Source organism: Colletotrichum fioriniae (genome assembly GCF_027942845.1).
Source record: "Colletotrichum fioriniae strain IMI 355084 chromosome Unknown scaffold_1, whole genome shotgun sequence".
Classification (NCBI taxonomy): Eukaryota; Fungi; Ascomycota; class Sordariomycetes; order Glomerellales; family Glomerellaceae; genus Colletotrichum; species Colletotrichum fioriniae.
The window spans coordinates 2,648,346-2,674,098 of NW_027076837.1; the positions used below are offsets into that span (position 1 = coordinate 2,648,346).

A 25,753-nucleotide genomic window follows, 5' to 3' on the forward strand; every position below is an offset into this window, starting at 1 on the left:
TTCGAAGCATACCTACCCGCCTGCGACAGTTGCCACACTGGTGGAAGATGATTTATCGTTTAGCTACCTTACAGAGTACAACTTGTTGCACTAGGCTATAGGTACTAGACACTCGGCATACCTTGGGTAGTTGTGGTCTCGACTTTGCCGTCTGAGCCCCGCACGTCAACTTCATCTTGATACCTACGCTGAATACGAAAGGGAACAACAGTCCATTCCGGCGCCGCTGCATTGAGGAGATTATTGGGGACAAATGCCTAGGTACCGCCTTTAACCCTCGGACCAGCTGCCGACTGCCAGCAACACAGGCCGAGAAAGGTCATGGAAGTTGGAACCAAGGAAAAGACCAAGCTGGATCGGAAAGGGCTCCCCTCGTCTGTTCCAAGGGAGAAAAGAAACGACAAATTGCCCACTGGCCACAATCCGCGCCGGCCCTCTGAACAAAATTGGTGGTGCTTGGACAGCCGTAAGTGAGATAATTTAACGAGACGGCATCTCCTCGCACTTTTCTTGCTACGATCAATACGGCCCAGCTCAAGTGGTCACGGTCATCCACTCAGTTGAGGCGGGACAGTGCTGCTTTTCCTCTCTCTTGGTTCGGCTCAATTCAGCTCGACGGAATCCTACCTTAAGGTACCTCAACTTACTCCGTACCTTGGCCTCGATCTCACCTCTCATCCAGCCGGCGAGGACGACTCTACCTAAGGTACCTTACCTATCAGCTAAGGTACCTATTTCGCAGCACGCAGCACGCAGTACGCAGCACGCAGCACTTTGACACTTGCGCCTCTCCTACCACTTACTAGCAGACTGCAGTGTGCAGCGCAAGGAGTGTCATAGACTTGGCAGCAACCTAACCTCGTTCAAAACAACAGAGGGCGTAACGAGCCAGACGAGGCACGAAAGTGTTCCGTTGGAAAAGACGAAAAAAGTACGAAAGCACGAAGCAATCAGTCGCGGTTGCATGTCGCAGTCGCAGTAGTGGCAGCGTTAGCGGATATTAGCGAGTATCTGGTACCTGCATTCCGTCCCTAGTTGCATGTACCGCACCTGCTCCCTTTTTCCCGCTTTTCCCCCCTGAGGCCCACGCACATCTCCGCCTTCACTTTCCCTGGGCGGTACTTACAAGTTGCATTGCACCTCACCCCTGCAAGTACACGATACCCCCGGGGGCCTACCTTGGTACGGAGTAAGGTATTCGACCAGGGAATCTCTCAATCGCGCGCTTTCTCTCTCTCTCTCTCTCTCTCTCTGGCTCTCTGCAGCCTGCCTTTCTCTGCTGGCTCTGCCTCTCTCTCGCGCCCGCCGCCCGCTCACACCCAATCTCTCTGGACGTCTCTCTTCTCTTTTCGAGACTAACTTACTGACGACCTGGGGCTTGCTTGTCTGTTCCAATTCTTGCGCTTCCGTTCCTCGTTGCGCGCTGTTCCAAATATCGGGCGCACTCACTCTCCAACCTTGGACCAGCTCCATCCAGCTCGTCCCAAGTCTCATCTCTTCAATTTTATTCTGACGAGCACGAAGACGTCTGACCATTCGTTCTTCCTAACCATCTCTCTCCTTCTTCTTCCTCCCTCGCCAAAAAGCCAAGACGAGGCCCATTCCCGATCCCGCCTGTCTCTCTTCTCTCATTCTGGACTGATTCGCCCTTAATCGCCCTCCACATCTCGACTCCCACCGCCTCTCGCTCCAAAAGTCCAACTTGGGCTCTCACCGCGCATTACCTCATCCCACTTGTACCTGGATTCGCTGCACCAACGTCCCCGTTTGGTCTGCGTTGACTGTGTCTGGTGTTGTTTTTCTGACCGGCGATCCAACTCGCTCCGATAGTCTGCCTCTAGTCTCGAGCCCGCCGAGGTAGAGAAGCGCGCCATCGACAACTTCAACCGTCGACCAAAAAGCCTACAATCACACTCGGGCCTGCCGCAATCATTATCTTCTCACTCTCCTCGACCTGCTGGCGATAGCTCCTCTGATCGTTCCAAGCCAGACCAGATAAGACTTGAGTGGTTGGGTAAAGGGAATTGGTTCCAATCAAAACATAGTGGTTTCCGACCGCCATACTGCATCCAGCCTGCCTCTTGAACCTCGACTAGGGTCACCTCACCGACACGACTGACTGGAACTGTTTTCCTACCGCCCATTCTTCCTCCTGTCTGCACCCCCGTCTGGTCTCAGACGGTGTCAAAGGACATAGGCTCAAAGCCATAGGTATCAATCCGTCGCACAGCCTTTCACAGCAGAGTGTGTACGTGCACCACTGCCCCTTTGTCGCGTCACTGTTCCCAGTGTTGTTGCTGCATTGACTCGACTCGACCTTACCGCCCCAAAACGATCGTCGCCGACACATTTCGTCAGGGTCGAGCTGCGGTAAACAACAAATCGCAACCCTCAGCCAAAGGGGGGGAAAAAAACAATTGACCCCTTCCGCCCACACCATGAGATAGACTGGCCCAATTCATTGGTACAGCAGACACTCACAACACGACCTATCCAAGGACCCTAATACCTCCAATCGGGCTTGTCCGTCCCATACCAATTCAGGGCGAATTAATTCCTGCAGCTCAATAATTCCAGCGTCCTGAAACCTGGTGCCCAGCGAGCAACTTTACCTCGCTGAATAGCATTCGCTTACGGACCTCTTTCTCGCTTCCCAATTCTCCGCCAACATACCAGCCTCCCTTGACCCCCTTCCAAAACGCACCAACATCGCAGACCGACATCTTAGCGACAATCGCGGGACCAAAACACGCCAGACTAGGACCGCCGCCCAGTCGAACTCTATTTCCTTGCGCGCTTGCGTTTCCACTGTCGCAAAAGCATGTCCTCGGCCGCTTTGCAGCCTGCCCAACACACATCAGCTTTGGCATCACCGCCTTTGGTCGCAGCCTCACCCAGCAGCCGGCAGTACACGTCGAACCACTCTTCCCCATCTCGCGAGGCGTACAATGCCAATTTGCAACACAACTTTGCCTCTCCTGCATCGTCACAACGCCCTCCGAGTCGACCGAGCGGAAACGGCGCGTCTGTAAACACTCAGGACCCAACTTCGCCCATGACGTCCAGAGTTATCCCCGCCAGCCCCGTCGCCGTCGCGCCCTCTTCCCCGGACTACCAATCCTCATCTTCCGAACAACGAAGAAACATGCCACCAGTCGCCCCCCCTCGAACGTCCTCGACGAATTACTCGGGCGCTAGTACCACTACGACTACCACGAAAAGACGCGATCACGCTGCCGAGAAGGCCGCATCGTCACCGCGACGCGGTCAAGCAGACGGAACGAATGGCAATGTCGATTATACCTACTCCGACGACGGTTCTGCTTCGCGCAGCAGAAGATCGCATCAACAAATGCCTCCTGATTCTCCTCATCGATCGAGCGGCAACCGGCCCGGGAGCCAGCCGACGGTGATTCCCGTACGATCACATGCACCTCCCCAGACAACAGCATCACCAAAGCAGCCCACGCGCGAAGCAAGCGAGGTTCTCAATCGAATGGTGGTCTCCCAGCCCGAAGTAGACATCGCTCGTGAGAAGGAGCGACTAGCAGAAGCTCAGTCTACTCGCATAGGATCATCACATGATGACGCCGCACCTCCCCCGATCGGTATGTCCGAGCATGATGACGGCAGACGCGGAGGTAGAAGCCGTCATGATCATTCCGGGAAGCGTGAGAAGGTAGTCAGATTTGGCGACTACGTTCTTGGAAATACCATCGGCGAGGGCGAATTTGGAAAAGTAAAGCTTGGTTGGAAAAACGATAATAATGTGCAAGTAAGTTAATGACCCGCTGACATGCCTTGAGATTCTTGCTCATAGTTCATTACCAGGTCGCTATCAAGTTGATCAAGCGGGATAGTGTCGGCAACAACCCCTCCAGATTGGCCAAGATCTATCGCGAAATTGCCATCCTCCGGGGCATTTCTCACCCCAATATCGTTCGCCTTCACGAGATGGTCGAAACCGAGAGGCACATTGGTATCATTCTTGAATACGCCTCTGGTGGTGAGCTATTCGACTACATCCTGAACCATCGCTATCTGAAGGACAACGCCGCGCGAAGGCTGTTTGCCCAGCTAGTTTCTGGTGTCGGCTACTTACACAAGAAGGGCATCGTTCACAGAGATCTGAAGCTGGAGAACTTGCTTTTGGACCGGAACCGCAACATAATCATTACCGATTTTGGCTTCGCCAACACCTTCGATGCCGAGGAGGAGCTTTCCGAAGAGGAGGAACTCAACCTCAGCGACCGTGATTTTGTCAAGAGATTGGGACTGGATAGGGTCAAGACCAATGGCACAAGGAAGGGCGATTTGATGCAGACTAGTTGCGGCAGTCCCTGCTATGCTGCGCCAGAGCTTGTTGTGAGCGATTCTCTATACACCGGCCGCAAGGTTGATGTATGGAGTTGCGGTGTCATCTTGGTAAGTGGCGGATTTCTCAGCGCAAGCCTGTTGTAAAAGCTGACCAGAGTTTAGTACGCCATGTTGGCTGGCTACCTTCCCTTCGACGACGATCCAGCGAACCCTGAAGGCGACAACATCAACCTACTGTACAAGTACATCGTCAATACGCCTCTGACTTTCCCCGAATACGTCACTCCTCATGCTCGCGACCTTCTCAGGCGAATTCTTGTCCCCAACCCCCGGAAAAGAGCAGACTTGTTCGAGGTGGCTCGGCATAGCTGGTTGAGCGAGTACGCTCATGTCGTGGAGTTCATTACTAGTAGCACCACCACGCCCAACCAGATCCAGAACACGACGGTGCCCTCCGAAGACGACGACTTCGCAGAGGCCTCTGGCATCGGACGAAGCGCCTCGGTTCGCGAATCCTCCAAGACGAAAGCCAACACCCCGACATCGGTGGGAGGTCTCGCCAGCAAACACGCCAAGATCGACGCCGACGCCGAGGCAGCAGCTATTGCTAAGGCGCACAAAGATAATAAACGTCGCACGGTGCAGGTCGAGTACGTGGCTCCGACGACACAGACGCAAAGAGGAGAGGCTGCTGTTGCAGGAAGTAAGTCTAGGGCGCGTTCGAGCAGCCAAGGTCCTGTGGAGGTTGCAGAGACCCAAAACTCCCAAGAGAAACCCCTCCCAAGAGATCCCCCTGTCTCGAGAGATTCGTACAGAGCGAGCCGGCAAGGCACGCGCCCTCCCAGCGCCCACCGCAATACTGCAGCCGCACCCTCGAGACCGACTCGCGACACACGTACGACCTCTGATAACGCGTTCACACCTTCAGGATCAGGTGCACAGGCTTCCGGAAGACCTCAAACAGGCGGCTCAATGGCATCAGGTTCAATGGGACTGGGAGCTGGAGCTCGTGGATCGTACGGCCAACCAATCCCCCCGGCCGTCGCAGGTACTAATGCTCATGGAAGGATTCAACAACCCACTACCCAGGACTCCCAGGCCATGGGACGACCCAGCGTCAGCGTGCCGCCAAAGTTTGCCAAGGTTGCTGGCTTCGCCCCAGAACAACAAGCCGCCCAGAGCCAGACGCCTCCTCAGTCAAGCGATGGCAGAGGCCATGGGCACAAGCGTTCCAACACTATCGGCTCCTTACTGGGTCGGAACGGGTCGATCTTTGGGGGTAAGAACCGCAAGAGACCCGAATCTCAGATCGCAGACAAGAGCCGGAAGTACCCTCCAGTCAGCATGCCTAACAATATGCCTGCTGAAGGTCAGCCCCGCCCTTCGATAGACTCGAGAGCCTCACGGCGATCCTTCTCTTTGGGTCTCGGAAAGAAACGCAGCGGTAGCATCGCTGGCTCTCAGACCTCCCACGAGAAGCAGAACAGGCGATTCTCGTTGATCCCGCAATCATTCTCGCTGAAGGCTATTGGCATTGGCAGAGACTACGATCGTCCGCCGTCTGAGCCCCAGTCTCAGCCCGACCTTCCCATCCAAGATCCCCCTGAAGTTGACGAGCATGGAAGATACGTGGACTCACGAGGACAGTCTCGAGGCTATGATGGTGGTTACGACCAGGGTTACCGACAGCCACCTGGCTCTAGCTCTGCTCCCCAGTTGTCACGTCAAGAGTGGCAAGATCAACAACAGCAGCAAGGCTACCAGCAGCAGCAGCAGCAACAACAGCACGTGGGCCCAATTGGGCAGCCCAGTGCAGTGCCCACCTACATGCAGCAGGGTACTGCTCTGAACACCGGATCGGAGTCTTCGTTCGAAAACGCTCAGAACCGGAGACACACTGGTGCTCCATACAACGCCAGCGGATACTCCGAGTCTGAGGGTTATGACGGACAGCAATTCGGCTCATCCCGCGGGAATGGCCGGTCTGGCGTGCTACAGAAGAATAAGAGATTCGAGAGCGCAGAGTATGGTGGCCATCAAGGTAGCAGCGGAGCCGCCAAGAGAGTTATGGACTTCTTCCGGAGGCGCGGCAAAGCGAGAGGTGGCGACGACAGGTAGAACTCTCTCGAAGCCCTCGAATGCTCGCCATCTACCGGTTCAGGATCGCGGCCCTTGTGCGGGCCCCGGTCATCACAAATGAGTCTGTCTCCCACGCGCCCAGTTGAGCGGTGAAGACGTTGTCTATAGGACGGTGCGCGCCTCGTCTTTTGAGAATTTTGAGGTTTTAATGTGTGAATACCAGCCAGCAGGACATGTTGGTCGCTTGGCATCGTTAGTGGACGTTGATGGCCTGCTGCATCGTTGGCGAACTGGCATAGAATGTTGAGAGGAGTTCTTTTTTTTTCACAGTCCTCTCTCGTGTAATCAGGGAAGTTTGGTGGTGTTTATTGCGTCGGTTCATGGGATGGGGGTTGTTCAGATACAGAAGGCTTGGTGGTTTTTCTTCCCTCACCCCTTTTTCGGAAATGGGCCTTTTTTATTCTGGTTGGTTCAACTTGTTCATTTTCCCTCTAATTTGATGGCATCACGTCGGCAATCGATTAGGGTTGCTGGCGGCGGCAAAGGCGTATGGGAATACAGAAGTAGAGAGAAAGAAATGAGAGACAGAGAGAGAGAGAAGAACCGACGTTGAGTTGCAAGCGTTATTGTGTGATGAAAGTTGAATAAGGTAGCGAGTGAGTGGCCGGCCGGCCTAGACTGGCTAATTGCGGGTGTGCAGTGTGTCTAGTATGGAAGCATTTTGAAGCTACATTGAATGGGCAACGTCTCGTGTGAGATGTGAAATCATTGAATGAAGTAGAATGAAGCGCACTCCATCGAAGATATGAGTCTACGTAGAAAACGGACAAGTTTAGAAGAAGGTATCAAGGTATATAGGGAAGAAGTAATAATGCATCACTCCTACCTACAAAGCTACCTTGAGAGGACCCGAGTTCGCAAACTACCCTTCATCGGATCTGCTGGCGCTGATGACGGGATGGGACCGCAAAACGAGTCCTTGGTCTTGGCGGTGGCCAAGGTGGAACGGTATGTTTGAAGTTGTGAGGGATGTTTTCGTAGCCCCGGATGATTTTCCCTTTGCTTTTCTGGTTCCTGATTTCTGGTTTTCTGGTTTTTCTTTGACTTCTGACAGATCGGTTGCTTCGTACACATACTGTCCTACTGTCATTACGCATACACCTGTGACACTCGCCCACTCCGTGCGACTGTCAGTCCCCCCCCCTTTCGACGCGACGCTTCGACGCTGGAGTCTGGACGCTCGCAAACGGCCCACTTGTGGTCTATGGAGTATTAGTGTAATATGGACGTCCAGTCACGGCATCACCTCGTGTAGTACCTTAGATAAGTGTGGCTGTTCGTGGCGCAGCGATCACGACTGCCGCTGGACACTACTCCATAAGGTAGCACACTAAGAGGTACTTCGTAGTCGTACCTTCCGTACGGGCCACAAACGCACAGCCACCACCCGCCAACGGGCCAGTGCCACAACGTCAATAAGCCTCCCAAGAGAATTTTGACGTCACTCTCGGCACGTGTCGGCCGGCTTGGTATACATCTGTGGCTCCCATATTGGTTTACGAGTGGGAGGTTGACCCGCTTCGATAGGTATACGTACTCCGTATATCACTATCAAAAGCATCGATGAAATATCCATACAACTAGGGAACTAGCCTCCCAGGCAGGCAGGTAATAAAGCAATGATGTAGGATTGGTCGGCCGGCATTTAGCAGAATCCGCAGGTGGGAAGCTTGAAATTCGTTTGAACGAACCCCTGTTCGTTCGGCGCAACGACCAAAAACGAAGTGCCCTTGGATGGGCAAACATAGGATGTAGGATGGTGTTTTGGATGACGCGTCTCGGCGCCCGTACGCACAGTTAGTTGCGATAAGTGTGATCAGCTTCTTTTGAATTCCAACGGCCCTGTGTCTCTCTCGTCTCTGGTAGCAAAGCGCACGTTTGAAATACATGTTGCACGCACTGGGCCATCTGGAGCGGAAAAAAAGAAGAAACAAGGGTAGGATAGAAAAGTATCGTGCTGTTGTTGTTTCCAGTTGTCGAAATTAGGTTGTGACAAACGGGAAGAGAAACGGTCTAGCCGGGAGGGGGAGAGGAATTAGGTTGGACGAGGGAAGGGAAGGGAAGGGAAGGTACAGCGGAAGGGAGGGAAGGGGGCATTGGATGGAAACGAATAGTGCCGGGAACCTTTTGAAAATGCAAAAAGTAAGGCGATGAGCAGGAACAAGCAGAATGTTCGTCAAATCGGCCGGGGGTGAAGAGAAAGCTTTGGGAAGTCTGGGAGCGGTTCCCCGTGCGCTCTTTGAAGCCCCAAGCGCCAGCTTTTGCAACGGCCCTCGACCGTTTGGGGCACTTTGATGGAGCGGTCATGGACTCATGACTCTTGCAACGGTATATCCACTGCTTGGATCCTTTCAAAGGTTCAACAGCGGTATATGCCAAGGGATATACGTAAGCAAGGTGATTGTTGGATCAGGTTGCTCTATTCTCGACTTCGCAAGAGGAATGTATACCTAGCTGGGTGGAATGCAACTCTGCAGTCTGCTACGCTGGAGCGGAGGAGGATCGTCTCGCGTAGAGGTAGGTACCTGGACCACGTGTGTTGTCGAGAGAGGTGCCAGCCACTGATGTGCGAGGGTGATCCCCGACTGATTGATAAGGCAGGTTTGGCAGGAAAAGGCGGCAGGCCGGCTGGCTCCAGAATTTTGGGACATAGAAGTTATGGATTATCCATATCTCGAAGTGTGCCACTGTGAAATTCCCCGGCCGGTTCGTAAGTTTTCGATAATGGCACGCGGGGTCGACTGGGCCTGGACCGACTTCTTCTTGATCTCCTTTGATGAGGCTTCTTACAGTTTTATCGACAACAAGGGCGATGAGAACGAGAAACGCAAAATGCGCGACTGCATAATCTGAAAAGCAAGAAAGATGGGGTCCGGAATCCGGTTCATGTTTCGAGATTGTCTCTACCACGGAACCCATCATCTGTAATCGGTGTCCTTGGCGATGCTTGGCGCACGTTGCGAGTTGAGCCGGGAATCCAGAGAAGCAAGCGCAAGAAGGAGAGTCCAAAAGTCCAAGAGTCCGTCGTGGTTCGGTTTCTGAGTAGAGAACAGAGTACGAATACACCGAAGAGAGAGAGAGAGAGAGAAGTGTGTGAAGAATCAGTGTGGGTGAGGCTCGAGCGAGAAGGTTGTTTGCTTAATCTCCGTCCGGTAGAATGCCCCATTTCGGCCGTCGAACTTCGGCCCTCTAACAATGCTAGTTTCTGGTTCTTTGGACGGTGTGTGTCAATGTGGCGTAGGTTAATTCATTAGAAACTGCTGCTGTAAAGTGCCTGAAGACTGTAGTCGCATTGAGCTGGATTTTGGAGAGTGCTTGTCCACCTCTGCTGCGGACCTAACCTGCGTACGGAGTACGAAGTGCAGTGGTACGGATAGAGGGTTGGGACGAGGGTTTGGCATGGGAAGCAGCGAGGAGATGGCGAAATTGGACGCGAATATTTGCGAGTGCAACTCTGTCATTCTGTGAGGCTCAGCTGGCCCGTCCGGGCGGAGCGGAGGGAGAGGGTGGTCCTCTGCTGGGAGGAGAGTTTGTTAGAACCGCAGTACCAGCTAGGAGAGTCAGAGGGGGGGAGGGAGGAAGATTGGAAGAGGAATCCCATCCCACTTTCCGTCAAGTGTTAGTCGAGTCCCCTGCCCCTCCCTCCCTGCGTGAAGGTTAATGCTTATTAGTGTGTATCCACTGTGGCTCGACGGAGCCAATGGTTTCGAGGTTGCTGATGAGGCGGAGGATGGGCGGTGGTTGTTGTGGTCCTTTGTTGAGAGCGGGAATCTACAACTAGAGACCGACTGACCGATTGACCGAGGGAGGGACGGGGACTTGGGGGAGGCAAAATGGCGAGGTCCGATAGGGCAGAGGCCTCCTTTCCCTGCAGCGGGTTGATGAGGTGTGATATCATTGTTGCTGTGTTGGACCTGGACCTGGACTTGCGGGCGATGTTGATGATGATGATGATGATGATGGAAGAGCAGTGACAGCATGTGCATGCATCTGGATTTCAGGATTTCTGGATCCAGATTCCAGACCCCGTACTACACTACGGAGTACGTCCTCGGTACAGAAATGGTGTCGTATTTTGCAGTGTAGCCAAGAAGGCCAAGGGGAAGAGGCACGTACCCATTTCCATGGCAAAAGCTTGGTTTATTGGTGCAACCCCGGGCCCAGAACTCTGATGTGCTGTGGATGCGGATGTGCTGGATTGTCTATGTTTGAAGCTGTGCTCGTGCTTGCTGCTCGTCCAACCAATGACTCTGGATGTGTCCCGCAGTGATGATTGCAGATCCCAAGAGGTCCAGTTTCTCAGAAAACAGGAGACGACGATGCAAATAGTAGCAAATGAGAAGAGAAGCTGGGGATGACGAAGTACCAGGAGTGGGATAGGTAGGTAGACAAAGACAGGAGGCAATGGGGAAATACCTTAGCTGAGGGCTTAGTGACCCATGGTGACCTCGACGAAGCAGCCCGCCAGATGGAGAAATTGTGGGCGCGCCACATCAGCCTGAGGCACATGACCAGCGGCCTCTTACTGGATCTGGTTGATTCACGGTTCATCCACCCAAGACATTTTGCACCAAGGCGATTGGCCCCAGATGAGCCAGGCGCGGTGACAGGGAGCCCCTGCTTTGCTTGTTTCCCGGCGGGCACCTGCCATGCCTGCTTGTTTTGCGTATCAGAGAGACAGAGACGGTGAATACGTACCATCATCCATCCACGTACAATGAGACGGGACTCTGGAAAGTGCAAGAGCGTCCTTGCAGCGGTAGACTTCCCCGTTCCCGCCGTCCCAACGTCTCGGAGGTACCTGCTTGCTCGCCGCGGCAAGGTTCCATTGTACCTACCTTCCCTCTCCTCTCCTAATGTGTTGGTGTCTACGTACTTACGCAACTACGCCAGTCCCGGTCGGCCAGAAGAGCTAAGGGTACGTCTCTTCCCGGTCCGTGTCTGTCGCCTGGGGACGTTGCCTCTACCTTATCCCCCCCATGTCTATCTCTTAGTCGATTCGACCTTTAAAGCATCCCTCATCTGTCGCCGTCCGACCACAGTTCCTCTTCTAGTCTTCTTCTCTCCTTGTCCGTACTTGTTCTCCTCTTGAAGCTTGTCTTCACTTTTGTGTCTCTAAGAAACTTCATCGTGTGCCATCGCCGAAAAACACTCTCTACTCTTTCCTCAAAGAAAACCGCGCTCCCGCCGAGACACGAGTGTCCGGTCATCTATTTCGATGAAGAAAGCCTCCTCTGATCCCCCCAATATAGACACCATACGCTCTGGCGCAGCAGGATCAGCGCATGGCATCCGTCGCAGCTCTTCGAACCGATCCCACGGCAATTCGGCAAACGGAGTCACCGACTCAATAGACTTGTCTAGCAAGTCTTCTCTTCCCGCTACCCAGCGCAACAACACGTTCAACACGACGGCTTCCACTACCAATAGCAGTTATGGCGTCGCCAACGGCGTCTCCTCTCACATCACCAGCTCCTCTGCGAGCAATAACCTCACCCTCACATACCCGGACGACATCAATGACAAAACAAGTCCCCGCGACCTCGAGGATGTTGCTATATCTTCGAAAACTTCGCGGCAGGGGGCTGTCGTAGACGACGAGGGTGCTTTGAAGAAGAACAAAACTCCCGAACAGAAGCAGAAACCTGGCGTCTTTGCCCGCTTCTACCTCACGTGTAAGATGATCCTGTTCCACAGCTGGGTCAACGTGCTCCTCGTCTTCGTCCCCGTCGGCATCATCACCAAAGCCCTCGGCGTGAGCCCTGGCATCGTCTTCGCAATGAATGCCATCGCCATCATTCCACTCGCCGGCCTGCTCAGCCACGCCACCGAGTCCGTCGCCAGCAAGCTTGGTGACACCATTGGCGCCCTCCTGAACGTGACTTTCGGCAATGCCGTCGAGTTGATTATCTTGTAAGTTCAACCCAACTCTATTGCCATCCGTCCTTCCAAATCACTTTACGAGTGCGGTTCTGGAGAGGCTCGCTGTGGGGAACCCCAAAGATCCAAATGTGTTGCGGTTTGTCTTGGCACCTGTCTTGGCCAAGCCGCTCACTGGATCTTGGCCCTGAATATCTCGAACCTTGCAACCCTCTGAATGTCTTGGCGCAGTCTTGGCTAATGCTTATTTCTCCAATCCAGCATGTATGTTCCTACCCTTCTGCGGGCGACAGAGACGTGAAGTCTATACCACAAGACACCACATCAATCAAGTCCCAAATCATGCAGTCTTCTTCTCCCAAATCTATTCCGCAGCCCACGCATCGGTTGCTGTTTCCTAGATTATACTTGATTGCAGTTTTGCTGACATGTACATCTTTTGTGGCTCTTCAGCATCGCGCTTGTCAAGGTATGCTAATCCAACACAAAATCCTAGCGGACTTGCCAGCTGACTTGGATCTAGGATGAAATTCGCATCGTTCAGGCGTCTCTTCTCGGCTCTATTCTGGCCAACTTATTGCTCATTTTGGGCATGTGCTTCTTCCTCGGTGGCCTGCGCTTCCGAGAGCAGGTGAGTTCAATTGGCTCTGTCTGACGAAACGAGTGTTGTACTGACACAGTTTTTAGATCTACAACAGCACCGTCACGCAGATGAGTGCTTGTCTGCTTAGTTTGAGTGTCATCAGTTTGGTGCTTCCTGTAAGTTTCCTGAAGTCGCCCCGGACTATACTCTGAAACTAATCACTCTCCCAGACTGCCTTCCACGCTTCGTTCCAAAACACCTTCAAGGCTGAGGACGAGACTCTCAAGATCAGCCGTGGTACCAGTGTGGTGAGCATTCTATGATGTATTATCCAGGTGACGTTTGCTAATCTCAACCAGGTCCTTCTATTGGTGTACATCTTGTACCTCCTGTTCCAGTTGAAGTCTCATGCCTACATGTACGAGTCTACACCGCAACACATTGTGGACGCTGAGTCTGCTCCTGGTCCGGCCATTGGTTTCTTTGACTCTTCCAGTTCTGAAGATAGCTCCGACTCCGATTCCGATTCAGACGGCTCTGACAGCTCTGGAGGCACTGTACGCAAGACGATGAGAAAGGTCATGCGCGCCGGTAGAAGGCGCAAGTCCAGCGTGGTTTCCGTCAACACTGATGGTCTCCCCCGAACCCGTAACTCCTCTGTCGGTACAGCTCACGGCTCTGAAGGGTCCGCCAGTCGTCCAGCCATCCCTCGCTTCAACTCTGTCGGTAGCGATGAGGCTGTTGAGGAAGACAGGTCTCGTAGGCATAGAAAGCATCGCAGACGTCATCACAAGCACCAGAAGAAGTCCAAGAAGACCTCCCGGAACAACCTGGTTGATGTTGAAGGCCATAAGCCTTTGGCCAGCAACACTCAAGTTGGTGAACCCCGTCGTCTGGACTTTGCCGATCAACCTACTGGTCCCTCAGAGCCGACCGATACTACTCAAGCTGTCAAGAGCCGCCCGGTGTCTGGCCTTCGCGGGCTGTCGATTAAGAACTTCGCCCCCGCTGTCTTCACCACGCCCGACGAGACCCCGTCCGCGGGCCCCGCTGCCCCGGCCGGCCCAGTTCCCCGAGTCCGTTTCGGTATCCGCCGCACCAACTCTTTGCCCGATCGTCTGAACCAGTATGGCAACGTTCGCCCCCCTGGAGGAGTATTCCCCGCTCAGATCCCTGGTGTTGCGACTGTCAACAGTGGTCTCAGTGCCAAGGATGAGACCGGCGACAACGATCACCTGTCCCGCACTGCAGCCGTTCTTCTCCTGCTCTTCTCCACCGCCCTCGTTGCCGTCTGCGCCGAGTTTCTTGTCGACTCCATTAACGAGGTTGTTAAGACGAGTCCTCTTGGCGAAATCTTCATCGGTCTCATCATCCTTCCCATTGTTGGTAACGCAGCAGAGCACGTCACTGCCGTCACTGTCGCTATGAAGAACAAGATGGACTTGGCCATTGGTGTCGCCGTCGGTAGTTCCATCCAGATCGCTCTCTTCATCACGCCCATTGTCGTCATCATCGGCTGGGCCATGGACCGCGACATGTCGTTGTACTTTACCCTGTTCGAGACGGTCTGCCTGTTCGTTTCAGCTTTCATTGTCAATTTCCTGGTACTCGACGGAAGAAGTAACTACCTCGAGGGTGCTTTGTTGTGTGCGACATACATCATTATCGCTGTGGTTGCCTTCTTCTACCCCAATTCGGACGAGGCGAGCTCCTTCGGCGCCTAAACTTGGGGGTTTGAGGTCACGCAAAAGGGCATGATCCTTTTGCTATGCGGCTGAACTGATGGGGAGGAGTGGTTGTTGGTGAAGAACAACTTACGATGCTTCATGAAATTATCTTTCTACTTTGCTGCGGTGGCATAAACCATATGCTGCGTAGCTCTTTTACAAGGGGATGATTCAGGCTTGGGGTTTTATCATTCTTGCACAAGTTTGTTGCAATTTCAAACTCATGATTGGTGGCAGCTATCTGTTAGGTCCAGCTCACCGTCTGACGCACAGGAGTAGGTCTCCAGGTGCCGAATACACATTTACTTTTACTACATGCATCACGCATCGCTTCCAACTGTGACCTTCTCTATCATTCTCATTTAGAGATGTCCCACAGCCATGTCTTTTGAGTACCATCATCTGCTCGTCTTGTGTACATCAGACGGTTCTTCCGCTTGGATGTCACGTTGAGCTTTTCTACCTGCCGCCGATTAAGAGGGCCGAGAGAAAGCCAGTCCAGCATGCCAGAGTGCCGGCATTCCAAGGCGCGAACTTTGTCATTGTCTAAGTTCTTGACACTGACTACCCTGTATCAAAGCAAGATACTATTCGTATGTCAGCTTGGAAGATGGGCACCAACAACCCACATTGGAAGACAATCATTATATACTTAGTCAGAGGATAGGATTAGTGCTGTGCCCAGGCATCACTGTGCACATAGAGAAATCAAGCATCTATTACCGCACTTTTCAATGGCGCCCAGAAGCGGACCAGTTCCAGGCTGGTAGAGAGACGGAGCTTACCCTCAGTTACATACCATCGACCGTATCCCTGTATATGTGACGGTATAGGACGCGGGTAGAAGTCGTAGGATATAAGCCGTAATCATTCGTATTCAGTATGGCAATTTGCCCGTCCAAGACTTATCGATGGATGCAGTCGTAGAGAGATCATCGTGGCTCTGAGCCTTTCAAGTCAGCCAAATTATGGCTGCAGTTGGGTTCGAGTACACTCCTCATGAGGTGGGCATTCTCAACCCATGAAATGAAACATTTTCAGGCCGTCATCAAAAGTCACAATTCTATAGTAGTCTTCCGTTGACCTGAGTGGGTAAGCAGGTAGATTGACGATGAAAGGAACCCATCCAAGTCTGGGGCCAACACTTTGTTTAGTCAGCAACGGAGTGATATCAGGTTGATAGGTAAGGTATGGGATCAAATCTGAATTCTGCCGGTTTCCAATGTGACTTTTGTTTACGGAAATATAGAAACCAATGAGACACTGCGGGGGGGCGAACCGCAACGTCTCGACACCTTGTCGGGCCATTCATGGTGACATGGTTCAGTGGCATTGAAGGGGATGGAAGTCTCGGCCCACTGGGTAAGCTTAAAAAGCTAGCTGCGCCGATTGCCCCCACACCAGTTCCGCCCGATTGCGCCGGGTGGTGATGGTCAGGGTACGCCATCTAGCAATTACCTAGGTAGGCGGCCTCCCTGATGCCCACCGCCGTGGCTGGTGTTTTACTTCTTTCGTCCAGTGTGTGTTGGTAAAGGTAAAGAGGGTGAAAAAGCCGTTGGTCACACAAGAGACTCCTTTTTGCTGGTATTGTCATTGTCTGCTCGGTCAAAGTGGCGTATGTAGCTTTGTAAATGGTAAGTACTTTAACCTTGAGGCGTCGAATGATAGAGTACCTAGCATACCTTGGGTAAACCAAGGTACAGAAGCACTTCAACCGCGGGCAGCTCATTGGCGTGTCATTTGTACCTGTTGCTGCGGGGGAATATGCAGCTGCCAGCGCCCTGCAGCTATCGCCAAAGAAAAATGGATCCCAGCTGCCTATTGCGGACAGCTTCCAAAGTTCCACCCATCATGGTCCTCCCATCATCACTGGGGGAGCCAGTCAGCCTACCTTACCTTAGAATCCCGTCATCTGCTACCGCCCAAAGGAAACACAGCCACCTTTGTTCATTCTTCATATCAACGCCTCATCCGCCCCCGTCGTGCATCATCGCTGCATTTCACCTACATCACCCGCGACGCTAGACGGTTTTCCATACCTGCAAACATCTTGCACATTTGCCAATTCCCAACCCCCAATCGCCTGGGTCGCATTGTTTCAGATTTCTCACTGCTCTCTGATCAAGCTCAAGCTCAATTCCGACGTCAAGGCGCCTACCCACCCTGATCCGCCGCAACATCTATTACCCCTCCGACTCACTCCATTGTTCCGCAAGCACAACGGGCCACGAAGGATCAGACACCAGACGAACTGCATAAAAAGCTCCAAAACCTTCTCCCCCATCCCCCCATTTCCTAAAGATGTGTTTCGGCAGCAAGGCCGACAAGGATGATAGTCCTGCCCCGCGTCCCGCGCAACGTCCTCCTTCATTACAGCAACAAGACACCAAGATGACCAGCAGCAATCAGCAGCAGCCTCAATACGCGCCGCCGGCTGGTCCGTCTCCGGGACAGAATTCGGCCCAGCAGCAGTATGCTCCTCCTTCCGGCCCGCCTCCGAGTCAACCGTACGCCGCCCCGAGTGGTCCGCCGCCAGGCCGTGCTGATGAATTTGCGCCTCCCTCGGGCCCGCCTCCGTCTCATGGAGGGTATGCGCCGCCATCTGGACCTCCTCCCTCACATCAGCAGAGCGAGTATGCGCCGCCTCAGGGACCTCCGCCGTCCCACAATGACTACACGGCTCCTCCTTCAGGCCCCCCGCCATCAGAATCGACAAAGCACGACTGGGAGACGGCGGTTCCCGATACCACTCTCTTCCCACCGCCCCCAGCCTTCTTCAGCGGGTTTGATCGTTCCCCTGCGAACAACTCTACCGAGCAGGAGTCTGAAGCAGGTGAGGCCTGGGTGGCCCAATACCCTCTTGTCCAGCCCATCGACCTTGACGCTAGTGCTTTGGAGGCTCTGCGCACACACAGGATATGGCTCCTCCAGCCTCAAGGATTCCGCGGTACAATGGCTCAGCCCGTCTCGGGTAGGTGGGAGGTCACGACGCAAAGGAATGCCCCCGACAGCACCATCATCGGCTATCCGCCTCTATACTCGGTCAAGCACAATTCGCCTCTCGCCACCGGCAAGCCCTTCAAGGTTTACTATGAGGTCAAGATTCGCGGATCCGCAAGTGAGGTAGACCTCGCTCTTGGCTTCACCGCGCTGCCGTATCCCAACTTTCGTCTCCCCGGATGGCATCGCGGCAGTCTTGGTGTTCACGGCGATGACGGACACAAGTACATCAACGATAGATGGGGCGGCAAGTCATTCACAACACCCTTCCAACCCGGCGAGACGCTAGGTATCGGCATGATCTTTACGGCTCAGGGCGGCAGGATGAACGTTGAGATTTTCTTCTCGCGAGACGGTAGACTGGACGGGAGCTGGAACCTACATGAGGAGGGTGACTCTGAGCAAGATCTGCCGGTTAATGGACTTGAGGGATACCATGATCTGAGTTGCGCCATTGGCACATTCTCCAAGAACGAGTACGATATCATCTTTGACCCGAAGTTGTGGAAGTACAGGCCTTGAAAAGCGGGTAGGCTTGGTTTACGGTGTGATAGGGGGCTTCCATATGGATGGACTGGGTTAGCGGTCACATGCCGCAATTAGGACCGTCCATTCAGTACTTTTTCTCATGATGTGATTTTAATTTTTTTTACAAATGTACCTATACAGCGAAATATCAAATCTTTGCTTTGATATCAACCTCTTTCCACCACGGATACGCCGTCGGAGCATCCTTTTCCATAGTCGCTTCGAACCGCGGCGCTCTCTTCTGCATAAAACTCTCCATCCCCTCTTTACTATCCTTACCGCTAAACAGGTCGAAAAAGATCTTGCTCTCCAGCAGGTGCGCCTCCTCCGGGCTCGCCGGCGACCTTAGAATCATATCCCGCATCACCCTCACGGCCACGGTACTCACATTCGCCGCGACGTCCTGGGCGACGGCCAGCGCGCGCGGGAGAACCTCGTCCGGCGCGACGACCTCGCTGAATAAGTTGCGCAAGAGAGGGCTCGTGGCGGGGTAGACGCCGCCCGTGGTGCATAGATGCAGCGCTGGACCCGCGCCGATGAGGCGGGGGAGGTAAAAGGACGAGCAGGCTTCCATGTTGAACCCCCTCCGCCCAAAGACGAAGCCGATTTTCGCGTCGCGGGAGACGATGCGGATGGAAGCTGGGAGGGCCATTGTGATGCCCACGCCGACAGCGGAGCCGTTTAGGGCGGCGATGATGGGTTTCGAGCAGTTGTGCATTGCTAGGGCGACGAGGCCTCCCGTGTCGCGGTGGGCATCGCGGGTGGAGGGGAGGCGGACGCGGTTGTGGAGGTCCATTCCTGCGCAGAAGGTTTTGTTGGAGGGGTCGGAGCCGGTGAGGACGATGACTTTTACGCGGGGGTCGGTGGAGAGGAGGGTGTAGGCTTTTGCTAGGGACGATGCCATTTCGTCTGTGAAGGCGTTGCGGGCGGAGGGGCGGTTGAGGGTGAGGATGATTACCGGGGGTTGGGGTCGGGGAGGTGGAGGGGTGGTGGGAGAGGGTTATTTGGGGAGGTTGAGGGTGTTGTAGGATGATGGGAGGGAGGACATTGTGATTAATGGCTTCTTAGAGATTTGGAGTTTTGGTTGATGATGGATGAGGTTTGGTGTTAATGGGATTCGGTGTTGATGGGATATGTGATTTTTGATGGATGTGAAGTCATTCAGGATGACAGGTTGACAGGAAATCGAGAGGGGAGAGACGATATAGGTGGAATGGAACTTTACGTGGATGTGTTTTGCCGCCGTATTTGGGTTCGAGGTCGAAGGTTGGAGATGGAGGGGAAGACCGCTTAGAACCGGTACCGAGGTCCGGAATGGTAGAGTGATCAACGTCCATGCGGAGCGGCCCGGCGTGTATCAGGGACTGGCTTGGTTGTTAATTGCTGTCAAAACTTGGACACTCTGACATCCTAATTATATAAAGCTAGTTATTCATTATAAAGCCGATTAATCAGATCGATGGCCAACTTGCCGAGAGATACAGTCATGACACTTAGTGGAGGTACATCTTTTCACCGAAGCTCACCGAGTAACAGATACTTCGGTGATGACAATGATAAGAATGCGATAAGGCCTGCGATAAGATAACGAGACAGTCCTCGCTAAGGTGCCTTACCGTGCATCATGATCTTGGCACAGTACGGCTGACTCAACCAACCGCTTGCGCATTGTCGACACTCGCTCGTTCAACCAAAGACGCATTTCAAGGCATTGTTTGCAGAGAATCTCAAGAGGCATGGTCTACGATTGGGATTCCCACGAGAAGCTATGTTTCCAGTTATACATCAACGAGAAGAGGTCCCTCGAGGATATCATGGTGTACCTCAAACTGCACCATAACTTTGCGCCCTGGTCAGTCTTGAGTCTCTCTTTATCCACCTCTGCTCCCCCCAATGTCTTCGTGGTTCCTCTCGCCAGCCGGACTGCCCGGTCCACCCCGGCAAACTTCACCCCGTTCCACAACGGATCCGGGATCGGGGCCGAGGACGGGTCCGGGGTAAGGTGAAGTTGTGGGACTAATAAGTTGCTCATACATGTTACAGCAAACGAGCCTTCCAGACCCAGTTCCGCAAGTGGGATTTCCCGTCCAAGCAGAACCCGGCGTACAAGAACGGCCGGCTGGTCGCGCGCATCAAGGAGCTGTGGGAGCGTAACCTGTCGCAGGGGGAGATGCTGGCTGTGCTGAGGGAGGATGGGTTCGATATCAAGAAGCGCGAGCTGATCCGCGTGAGGACGAAGAATCGGTGGCTTTTAAAGGCTGCGAATGGGGAGCGGTCCAAGGAGGGAGGGAAGGAGGGGGGAGGTGGTGGGTTCTGGTCGCCGGGAGTCACCTATGGTCACTATCGATGACGGCTTCGGGAACCACGATGGTGCGGGCGTCGTGACGCCTGGTACTCTTACGGATCGTGAGATGCTCGGGTCGCCGCTGACCGGCGAGGGTGAGGAGGAGGACGACGACGTTGGCGCGGTGGGGGACAAGGAGAGCAACATTGATAGCAGCAGCAGCAACAACAGGAGGAAGAGGCGGCGGCTGCGAGCCTGGGAGGCTGCGTCGTCTCATGATTCACAACACCCCATCGCCCCGCGCTTCCCTTCGGAGACCACGCTCGACGACGCAAAAGCTGTTCTCGGGCTGGCGACGGACTTGTACCGTCAGGTGCGGGCCACGTTTGCACGGCTCTGCGAGGAGGCCGGCATCGTCAAGAAGACGGTTGCCGGGCCGGAGAGGTGGGAGGCCGTTAAAGCCCGGCTTGTAAGGGAGACACCGCGGCTGAGGGCAGTGATGTGGGACGACGACGAGTCTGGGAATTTGAACGGCAACAGTAACAGCAATAGCAACATCAACAGCAATCAAAACCACGAGTCCAAGAAACTGGCGCTCGACGTCATATGTACAGACATCACGAAGCGGGCGCGGACGTTGGAGAAGCGGCTCACCCTCGCCGAGGCGAAGAATATCCTGGGCGTTAACCCGGAAGAGGCGAGGGATCTACGCGCGGCGTTTGAGAGGATCCTGAAGCGGGAGGGACTCGGTTGCAAGTCTGAGGCTGGGCCGGCGCAGTGGGGGAAGCTCAAGGCGCAGTGGGAGGCTGGGTCGGAGCTGATGCGGCGGATTCTCGCTGCACCGGGAGGAGGAGGAGAAGAAGATGATGATGGTAGTGAAGCTGGTTCTTCTTCCGTGCATGCTCACGCTCACGCCGACAAGGTGCGGGCTTTGGATGTTCTTGCGAAGGATGTGATGAAGAGGTTGAGAGACGATGTCTCGAGGCGCGAGCAGCCGCGGAAACGAGTTGGCACTGGTCAACAGGCGCAGGTGCATCGCGACGACGCAAACCGGCAAGAGGATGTCACGGCGGTTCAAGTCCAGGCCCAGCCTGCGCAGCTAGAACTGGTTGATAACTTGGGAGACCAGGATGACTTGGGCAGCGGCCAGTACGTCGATGCCAGCCAGGTATCCGTCCCGCCGTCTATGGGACTCGTTCCCGGCTCGGGGGCAAGTCAGCAGCCGCAGATGCTCATGCCCACCGTATCGATGCAAGTCCAGGCCGCCGCGGCCGCCGACCCGATGGGCCACTCCGCGGCGCGGATCCTCTCGTCGGCGCTCCTCGGGCAGGCGGACATGGGGCTGGAGTCTCACCACATGGGCTCGTCTCTCCTACTAGCGGCCGACGCGCAGGCGGCGTTTGTAGACCAGCAATACGCGCAGCAGTATGCCGTAGCTGCCGCTGCCGCAGCACAGCAGCAGCAGCAACAGCAACAACCCGTCTTCCACGCGCCGCCGTCACCTCTACCCCAGCACCAGCACCCGCAGCCGCAGCCGCCATCCACCACGAGCATAGCCGTATACCTGCGCCTCCACCCTTCCTCCACCTTTGTCGCGACCACGACCATCTGGATCGCGACGCTAAGCTCGCATTCCGTGCAGGAGCTGCGGCACGCGGCGGCGAGTAAGTTCCCGGGAGCGATTTGTCTCCGGCTGGAGGGGGTGTTGAAGGATGGCAAGGGCGGGGAGATGCCGTTGTCGATTGAGCAGGACGGGGAGCTTGCTGCGTATTTGGCGCATTTGAGGGGGGCTGCTGGGGGGCTTGGGACGCCGACGTTTAATGTGCAGCTTATTCCGGGGTGGAAGACTTAGTGTAAGGTATTTTGGGAGACTATGTAAGGTGTCTAGAGTAAGGTAAGCAGGGAAGGTTTTCTCCTAGGGCGCGTTTCTGGGTATAGCAAGGCGCATGGATTCGTATAACTGGACATATTGTACATTATTTCTGGGTATTTACATAGGTTGGCGAGATACATCATTCCCTGCAGAAGGTCTGCAAGCCGATGCCGGTCACTGCAATGGAGAATCGACGCCGAGAGAGTCGACGGCAATTGTATCGGGAGTCTCGGGGCCTATCCGTGCTGACTTAGTATGCCTGCCGAAGTTGGTGGTCAATCAACACGGAGTCCCAAGCCGTAAACAGTCAGCCATGGCATGTTCTCTATCTGTCGTGCACCCAATATAATGATGCATGGGTGTCTCCGACTTCGCCAGCACGCCATCCATCCCATTAGCCAGAGTTATCCTCGGCCTTGGATAAGCGGACGGAAGGGGGGGGACCAACACGGTAAAGAAGTGGAGTTCCACACCGGCGCGGGCATACTACGGTACCTTACTTACGGCAGTCCCACCGCACAAACCTTCCCCGCTTCCGGGCCGGCCAATCCTTATCCCCGATAGGCTCGCAGGGTGCGCTTTCTGCTCCAGTGCTGCTGAGGTGCTCCAGTTCCATTGCTGCAGGCGGCTTGCATGGATTCCATTTCGCCATCCGAGCTCCAGAAGTGCTAAGACGGATGCAGCTCCACCCAGCTACAAATAATCTTTACCTGCACTTCTATTCGCAGTCGCTCGTCCGCGTACGCAGTACACCTCCTCCAACGAAGCCACCACCCCCTCCTCTCGACTTCTCCCAGAGCTCCGAACCCGGATGGCTCGAAGCCTACCTCCTCTTCAACTTCTGATCAATTGAAGAAGCTTGTGCAGCAATCTGTACCGCATCCTCGACACTCCTCGTCCATCAACACCACCACCTAGTCGAACGTAGGCGCAATGGCGCATATCAGAGCTCGAGCTCCGCAGGCAGCTCTGCAAGGTCTCAGGGCCGCAAGCCCGGCCCCGCGCCGGCAATGCGTCGCTCTGGCCAGTGGTGCTTCCGCGCGGCATATGTCGAGTGAGCGCGGCACACCGAACAACACCGAAGAGAAGCAGAAGGGCCGGACATTCCAGGGTCAGGTTGTCGGCAGCATCACCCAGCGTCTGGCGCGCGAGAAGGCGGAGCGGGAGAGGTTCGCTGCTGAGCGTGAGAAGACGGGCAATAGCAGGAACCTGGCGTACACATTCGGTAAGTCCTGATGTTCCGGACTAGCGAGACGTTGGAAGAAGACTTGTTACAGTCGCTAATGCGCCATCGTGTGCTGGCAGTGCTACTCACCACGATGGGAGTGTCGTACTACCTAGGCACCCTCGTGCCCCCGAGCCCCAGCGAAGAGTCGACCCTGCCGCTAGCCAAGACGATCGCGCCGGTCCATAAGCTCAACAAGGAGAACCTCGAGGCCGCCTGGGCCGACTTTGTCAGCATCGTCGGCAAGGAGCACGTCAGCACCACAACGGTCGACCTCGAACACCACGCCAACTCGGAGTGGTCCTCGCACTCGGCCAAGCCCGACGAGCGCCCGTTCTGCGTCGTCTTCCCCAGCACCACCGAGGAGGTTTCGGAGATCATGAAGATCTGCCACCAGCGGCGGATCCCCGTCGTCGGCTACAGCGGCGGCACCAGCCTCGAGGGCCACTTCACCCCCACGCGCGGCGGCATCTCGATCGATTTCGGGCGTATGAACAAGGTCCTGAAGCTGCACCAGGAGGACCTCGACGTCGTGGTGCAGCCCGCTGTCGGGTGGGAGTCACTCAACGACCAGCTTGCGCAGACGGGCCTGTTCTTCCCGCCGGACCCGGGCCCGGGCGCCATGATTGGCGGCATGATTGGCACAGGCTGCAGCGGCACCAACGCCTACCGCTACGGCACCATGCGCGAGTGGGTACTGAGCCTGACGGTTGTGCTGGCCGACGGCACCGTCATCAAGACGCGGCAGCGCCCGCGCAAGAGCTCTGCCGGCTACGACCTTACCAAGCTCTTCATCGGGTCCGAGGGCACCCTGGGCCTCGTGACGGAGGCCACGCTCAAGGTAACGACGAAGCCCGCGTCCACCTCGGTCGCCGTCTCGGCCTTCCCCACGATCCGCGACGCGGCCAACTGCGTCGCCAAGGTCGTCGCCGCCGGCATCCCCGTCGCGGCGGTCGAGATCCTGGACGACCTGCAGATGCAGTGCATCAACAAGGCCGGCATGACGAGCAAGGCGTGGGCCGAGGCGCCGACGCTGTTCTTCAAGTTCGCCGGCACGGAGACGGGCGTCAAGGAGCAGGTGGCGCTGGTGAAGCAGCTCGCGAGCAAGACGGGCAGCAAGACGTTTGACTTTGCCAAGAACGAGGAGGAGCAGCAGGAGCTGTGGAGCGCGAGGAAGGAGGCGCTGTGGAGCACGATGGCGGTCCGGCGGGAGGGGGATCACGTCTGGACTGGCGACGTTGCGGTGCCGACGAGCCGGTTGCCTGACATTATTGAGGAGACCAAGGAGGCCATGGCCAAGAGTGGGCTTTTCGGCACCATTGTTGGGCATGTTGGGGATGGAAACTTCCACAGTGAGTCCTTCTTTTGGTCATGCGTGGGAGACGCGCATGTTGTTGTGAAGGAGAGGGGGAGTGCTAACGTTTGGTGTCAGCCATTCTGCTTTACAACGACCAGGAGCGCAAGAGGGCCGAGCACCTGGTTCACAACATGGTCAAGAGAGCCGTCGAGATGGAAGGCACCGTCACGGTATGTCGTCGTCAGATCTTTGGCTGGCTTTGAAGTGTCCGAGATTTACTGACATGACTGATAGGGTGAGCATGGCGTCGGACTCGTCAAGAGAGATTACCTCCCCCACGAGCTGGGCGAGTCTACCGTCGATACCATGAGACAGGTGACTTTCTCCCTTCCTTGATGCTTGTTATCGACTGGGAATCACGTGCTAACCCGACGCTCCTTGACAGATCAAGAAGGCTCTCGACCCCCTCTGCCTGCTCAACTGCGATAAGATCGTCAGAGTACAGCCGCCCAAGGCCGGCGAGGTGAGCGAGTGGTAAAAAGCGGCGGTGAGGTCGAGGAAGCCATGGTTTTTGAAGTCCGAGCTCTGGTGTAAGATGAATAGGGACAGAGAGGAAGCAGAACCTAGATGGCATCATTAAACTCTTGTACACATACATCTCCCTGATGCGTCCGGTACGAACCCAATTACCTAGGGTCGGCGCACAATTGACAAGCACTTTTTAAAAGATTAAGATGCGGTTTATTCGTGCTAGAGACTTGTGAGCTGGTGGTTTGGCCAGATGATGGCGTGTCTCGCGGGTGCTCCAAGGCGTATTCGCAACCCTTGCACGAAAAGAAAGAAAAGTAACTACAACATCGCGAAGAAAAGTTTTAATAATGGTTGCTCAATGCTTTTTGC

At 55.0% G+C, this 25,753-nt stretch overlaps 6 protein-coding genes across 6 annotated transcripts; 5 read left to right on the forward strand and 1 right to left on the reverse strand.

Annotated features, from left to right (window-relative positions):
• Window positions 1-3,055: 3,055 nt before the first annotated feature.
• Window positions 3,056-6,435, forward strand: N0V96_000669 (uncharacterized protein; the record flags this gene model as incomplete). The annotated part of the gene is made up of 3 exons (XM_053199035.2): window positions 3,056-3,775; window positions 3,832-4,425; window positions 4,480-6,435. The coding sequence occupies 3 exons, from the start codon at window positions 3,056-3,058 to the stop codon at window positions 6,433-6,435; spliced, it is 3,270 nt and encodes a 1,089-aa protein (XP_053043542.2).
• A 5,239-nt stretch (window positions 6,436-11,674) lies between these two features.
• N0V96_000670 (uncharacterized protein) lies at window positions 11,675-14,643 on the forward strand (the record flags this gene model as incomplete). Its single annotated transcript, XM_053199034.2, has 6 exons — window positions 11,675-12,369; window positions 12,790-12,805; window positions 12,860-12,967; window positions 13,024-13,095; window positions 13,150-13,227; window positions 13,279-14,643. 6 exons carry the CDS (start codon window positions 11,675-11,677, stop codon window positions 14,641-14,643), a joined length of 2,334 nt encoding a protein of 777 aa, XP_053043541.2.
• Window positions 14,644-16,947: 2,304 nt separating this feature from the next.
• On the forward strand, window positions 16,948-18,168 carry N0V96_000671 (uncharacterized protein; the record flags this gene model as incomplete). The annotated part of the gene is made up of 1 exon (XM_053199033.2): window positions 16,948-18,168. The coding sequence occupies one exon, from the start codon at window positions 16,948-16,950 to the stop codon at window positions 18,166-18,168; it is 1,221 nt and encodes a 406-aa protein (XP_053043540.1).
• Window positions 18,169-18,322: 154 nt separating this feature from the next.
• On the reverse strand, window positions 18,323-19,078 carry N0V96_000672 (uncharacterized protein; the record flags this gene model as incomplete). Its single annotated transcript, XM_053199032.2, has 1 exon — window positions 18,323-19,078. One exon carries the CDS (start codon window positions 19,076-19,078, stop codon window positions 18,323-18,325), a length of 756 nt encoding a protein of 251 aa, XP_053043539.2.
• An 832-nt stretch (window positions 19,079-19,910) lies between these two features.
• Window positions 19,911-22,310, forward strand: N0V96_000673 (uncharacterized protein; the record flags this gene model as incomplete). The annotated part of the gene is made up of 3 exons (XM_065755999.1): window positions 19,911-19,993; window positions 20,218-20,401; window positions 20,502-22,310. The coding sequence occupies 3 exons, from the start codon at window positions 19,911-19,913 to the stop codon at window positions 22,308-22,310; spliced, it is 2,076 nt and encodes a 691-aa protein (XP_065615239.1).
• Window positions 22,311-23,264: 954 nt separating this feature from the next.
• Window positions 23,265-25,391, forward strand: DLD1_1 (D-lactate ferricytochrome c oxidoreductase; the record flags this gene model as incomplete). The annotated part of the gene is made up of 5 exons (XM_053199030.2): window positions 23,265-23,556; window positions 23,637-24,908; window positions 24,989-25,083; window positions 25,148-25,228; window positions 25,299-25,391. The coding sequence occupies 5 exons, from the start codon at window positions 23,265-23,267 to the stop codon at window positions 25,389-25,391; spliced, it is 1,833 nt and encodes a 610-aa protein (XP_053043537.1).
• Between the last annotated feature and the right edge of the window lie 362 nt (window positions 25,392-25,753).